This window comes from Vigna radiata, unplaced genomic scaffold (assembly GCF_000741045.1).
Source record: "Vigna radiata var. radiata cultivar VC1973A unplaced genomic scaffold, Vradiata_ver6 scaffold_100, whole genome shotgun sequence".
Classification (NCBI taxonomy): domain Eukaryota; kingdom Viridiplantae; phylum Streptophyta; class Magnoliopsida; order Fabales; family Fabaceae; genus Vigna; species Vigna radiata.
Window position 1 is genome coordinate 409,809 of NW_014544133.1, and position 5,048 is coordinate 414,856.

The 5,048-nt window shown below is 33.4% G+C and overlaps 1 protein-coding gene across 2 annotated transcripts; it reads right to left on the reverse strand.

Moving 5' to 3' along the window:
• Nucleotides 1–422: 422 nt before the first annotated feature.
• Nucleotides 423–4,657, reverse strand: LOC111241236. Of its 2 annotated transcripts, none has more exons than XM_022778214.1 (4): nt 4,401–4,657; nt 1,750–2,877; nt 1,158–1,304; nt 423–873 (listed from the first exon to the last, which is right to left on the reverse strand). In XM_022778214.1, exons 2-4 carry the CDS (start codon nt 2,670–2,672, stop codon nt 621–623), a joined length of 1,323 nt encoding a protein of 440 aa, XP_022633935.1. In that variant the 5' UTR covers nt 2,673–2,877; nt 4,401–4,657; the 3' UTR covers nt 423–620. The 2 variants fall into 2 exon arrangements, with proteins under 2 accessions (XP_022633935.1, XP_022633936.1); XM_022778215.1 differs by having other exon boundaries at nt 713–865.
• Between the last annotated feature and the right edge of the window lie 391 nt (nt 4,658–5,048).

The following is a 5,048-nucleotide window of genomic DNA, read 5'->3' on the forward strand; positions in this document are numbered from 1 at the left end:
GTACCCAAACACTCTTAAGGGTTTTTGGTATGATTGGCTTTTAGACCGATAATTGAATGATTTTAAAGGCATGACAAGACACTAAGATCTTGTTCACTTGAGTGGATTTGGAAGAGAATAATTGAGAAGATTTGAAGATAAGTTTTTTTATTGCTTATTTGAATAGATTTTGAGATAAGTTAGAGTGAATTTGGAAGTAAATTTTTTTAATCTGTCACATAAATTAAATCCTACACTAATTCTTACAAACTTTATTTTCAAGTCCACTCTCGTTTACCTTCAAATTCACTCAAATAAACAATAACAAAAAAATTACCTGCAAATCCTCTCAAATCCACTCAATTACTCTTCCTTAAATTCACTCAAGTGAACAAAGTCTAGAAGAGAGAAAGAATTTCCCGCGAAGTGTCAAAACCATTAAATTTATGATGAAACCATATAATTTTTCTTTACTCATTATGAATCTAGCTCGCATATACATTCATATTACTCTTTGAAGGGAAGAGTGGTTCACATGAAGCTCCAACGTATGTGTTCATTGCCATGTGATCAAACCTATGTACCTAAAGGTGGTGGTAAACTATAAACAAACGAGGCATCTGAATTCTGTAAAAGATCTCTCAACAACAACAACAATGTTTAGATTTAGAAGGTAGGTTCCATGGACAAGAAAAAGAATGGAGCCAATTGCAATTTTTATCTTTTGATTTGGAAAGCACTTCGGATTCTTGTTTAGTTTGGATAGCTGTAGAGTCCGAAGCCATTCCTGATTCTTCTTTATCTGATTCATGTGGTTTATCTGATTCATGTGGTTTATCTGACTCCTGTGGTGAAACATCCATCTTCGTAGAACCATTTCCTTCTTCTTTCAAACTACAATAATTCCAGGAGAGATTCAAATCAATATGCTTGTACAGTTAGAGCTGAAACTAAAAGAACTTTCAGAGAATCTCAAGACAAATTATAATGCCTCAGCGTGTGCAAAGATCAAAATGGATAACAAGGACATACTTGATGCAATAAAAAGAAGCATGGATAACAATAAGGCAAATAGAATGTAAAATGAGACATGTAGCAAGAACCAAAGAACAACTTTAAGTTGTTTAACTTGATGTCTAAATAATAAATGTGACATTGGTGAAGAGAAGAAGACATACATTAGGGAGGTGGCATGATGACACTTTGTACGATTACATCTCCAACAGCTGGAGAATGATGAGCAACAACTCAAACACTTGCAGCTCGGCCACAAATGGCTCATCCAGCCACAACTATAGAAGTAGGCTTTCCGTGATCGCTTCTTTCTGCAATGTACATAAGGGGATATTCCTCAATAATTGGATTTGACTGAGTGTTGTATATCTATGGATGAATGTCCTTGTAATTTACCATGCTAATAGTTAACATATATGCTTGTCTATATAAATCAGTTGTAAAGGATGTGTACAAATATATAAGAATTTCCACATGGACATTGCTTTCTCTGTCAATATTTCGAACATTTTTATTGTGGTTTCCCATAGCTTTTTTTTGTTAGTAGATTTGGTTTGGTCTCCTATTTTATAATTTTTTTTTTTTTAAATATAGTCTAGGAATGATGAAGATGACTAATACTCGTTGAGATGCAAACCTAGTTAGTATTGTAGTCAGAAAAATGATGTTTTAACATTTTTGTTTTCTTACTAAAAAAGGTACAATCCATAGAAAATATATATATGATTAAATAATTAAAGATGAAAATGAACTCACAATGGAGGATCAGGTAAAATTTCATTGTCTCTATGAGAGGGAATAGACGCATTGGACTTGGATGATTTCAAACTTTTTGTTTCAGGTGAAGTCTCTGTTTCGTTATCGTCTAGAAGGTGACTTTCTCCCTCAAACTTGAAAGATCCAAATGATGTTGTTGCTTGCAGTTCCTCTACATCAGCACTCTTTATGGAAGTGTCTATCTCCTCTACAGCAACATTATTTTCAGTAGTGCCTATCTTTTGTAGTATAACTGAAGGTTCTTGGTTATTCAGCTCACCAGATTTGGTCAATTCCATTGACAAGCATAATTCACCATACATAAACGCTTTTTCTCTGGAGAAACTTGGTTGCCCTATTTGAATACTGAATAGTGAATCATTAGAAGCAATACTCCATTCTGAAGGATTAGCATTTGTTTCAAAAATTGAAGATGGAATAATAGATGCATTATAACTTCCAGACCGATCCATCACTTGGAGGGGGGGACTAGCAATTGGTGACATATCCTTTTGGCTGTTGCTCAAATTGTTAACTTCATCTGTTGATGTTGGAAGTACAAAGTTGTTGTCAACTTCAGACTTGTCAGAGCTCTCAGAGCTAGAAACATAATCTTTCCCAGATTTGGTGTACGTAAATGATTCCTCCATTGCAAAGGAATCATCTGATGATGGTTCGGATAAAGAGCAAGAAGTTCCCCTTCTAGCTGATGAAGACGTGATTTTAGTGTCATCGGTATGTGTGTCAGAGAATTCAGCCTTATCACTTTCAACTTTACTGATGACACAAATTTGCTTTTCTGAATCACTACTGCTTCCACTCTCACGGCTGGAATCTTTACTTCTCGGACTGTCACCGATAGTTTCTGAAACTACTTTTGCTTGTTTATCTTGTATACTATGATCAATTGACTCTCCATCCATTTCAACACTTTCTACTTCTCTTCCCTCACAGGATTTCGAATGCTGAGAACTTGGTTTGCGATGCCCCAAATCCTTTATGAATTTTACTTGAGTACTTGACTTACGTTATACTATATTTCCACATTTCAGTGTCAGGATATTGACATGTAAACTTGAAGTGCATTTCCATTTGTACTGCATGAATAAGCTCAAAAGCTTGTCTTTCCTGAAAAAACGAAGATATTATAGAAAGATGACAAAGATTAAATGGTGTTTCAGGATTAATAAATGCCGCATGCTAAGAAATAATGAACTATATGTCACGTAAGAACATTGAAAACTTTGAATTTTATGTGACCTAACAATTAGAGAAAAAACAAAAGACCTTGAGAATAATATATTTGTGCAGACTAGTGCTAAATTTAATGACTTCAAAGCATATCAGCAAGCAATATATGAGATATTTAATATTAATGATTAAGAATTACATTACCAAAACACCTTGAGCATCTTAAACTTGATGTTAATTCTATTACAAAGATGATACTAAAGTGGATCTATAGAGAGAGAAGTTCACTAGAAAGACACAATATTAATGAGATCTGAACTCAACAAATAAGGGATTAACACACTCTCAACTCAAAATCTTAAAATAATGAGTTATTGGATCTTCATATTTTAATGGTACGTTACTTTTTTGTTACTTTCTCATTTCTCATTTCTATTTAATGTGTAACTTAGATTCACCCTTAATTTTGAATTCACACTTAATTTTGAATAGCTATCGAACTCTAGATTAACTAAGGACATGACCAAATCATAACATAGAAGTAAGGTACAAAACTCTCCTTCCAAGAGGTTGATTTAGGTATTATTTCACTTCCATAGAGGCGATCCACAACGGTTTTTTTGACCGTAATGTCAAGGTTTTTGGGCTCAACGACTGCAACACAACTACATCGGTTGTAATGTCAAGGCACTTTTTGGGTATCGACGGCTGCAACACAACAATATCGGTTGTATTTAACTGCCGCTTTAACCAATATCAAGGATTGCAGCAAAACCACCTTACCTCGAAGAAAATTGGACAGCTTCCCAAACTTGGTTTTGAATGCACAGAAATTCCTAGAAATGTCAACTCAAAATAACAACTTGATCGGTTTAAAAGAAAGAGTTTGGTACCAAGAAGACTCAGGCACTGCCTGAATGATGATCGGAAGAGGAAAAAGATAAGAATTTCTAGAGAGAAGAAAGAAGTATTTTAGAGAGAAGGAGAAGAAAATGAAAGTGAGAAACTTGGGGAAGAAAGATGCATGCAGGAAAGTGACTTTGAGGTTTTAAAAAATCCCATTATATTCTACAGTCAAAAATCACTCGGTCCAATTAAAACCTTGAATCCTTAATCTCATTATTCCAGAATCCATTTGCAATATACGTTTCAAATATTCAATAACACAAAATTGAATAAAATTGTTATCATCCCATATCTTGCATCATTTCTCACGTTACTCATCTCCAAAATGAGACATGTTCAAGCTCAGATACCTCTTCCCAAAAATTCTACACCCTCCCCTTTTTGATATCCACGTTGATTCATTTGTTCATAAAAAGAACAAAAGCCAAACACAGAATTATCGAAAAATGAAATGAAAACAGAAAACATAAAATCTAGATTCCAAAATTTAAAAATTGTTATAACCCAAGATAAAAAAACCCAAACGGGTTTGATTGAATAGATAAGAGATGCACCTGAAAAAGCAAACAACTGAGAAAACAATTTTGTGTCTGAAACCTCTGCTTTTTTGACGTTGACGATTGCAGCTAGCTACAAAGATGTTGTTGAATTTGAAAGGAGGTGGAGAGGAGAGGAATGAAAAGCTGATTAGAAAGAAAAATGAAATGAAAAATTAGGGTTTTCGGAAGAATCAGACGGAGAGGATTATTGCGACAATATAGGAATTGAGTTTTGGATTCCGTTCTATGAACAACTGTTCCTTCGTTTGGCGCCAAATCTCCAACTAATTGTGTTAGACACAAGGTATGTCAGGTAACATCCAGTGAGAGAAGATAATTGTATTTATTAATTTTTAATCAATATTGTAATTAATTTCAATTTATTTGTTTTTTCTATATATATATATATATATATATATATATAAACTATAGTCACATTGAGTTTAATTAATTTTTAATTTATGATAAAATTTAAAAGGTTTAATGTTTTGATAGGTCTTATTTTCGTTCTGAATCTCAAATATGTCTTTTTATTTTTCGGCGTCTCAATTGGATCTTTATTTTTGTAAAATTAAAGCAATTAGAGGTCTGCTGTCAAATTGGACAAACGGTCATTTCATCAATCTGACATGGCATTAAAAATGAATTTTGTATTAAAAATTT

What these genes read in the sequence shown, in the direction of transcription:
- LOC111241236 (XM_022778214.1), bottom strand. Translation starts at nt 2,672, where the DNA reads ATGGATGGAGAGTCAATTGATCATAGTATACAAGATAAACAAGCAAAA. An exon ending in ATTTTACCTGATCCTCCATT is followed by an intron (nt 1,305 to 1,749) that starts GTGAGTTCATTT and finishes TGTACATTGCAG; the next exon opens with AAAGAAGCGATCACGGAAAG. An exon ending in CATCATGCCACCTCCCTAAT is followed by an intron (nt 874 to 1,157) that starts GTATGTCTTCTT and finishes GAATTATTGTAG; the next exon opens with TTTGAAAGAAGAAGGAAATG.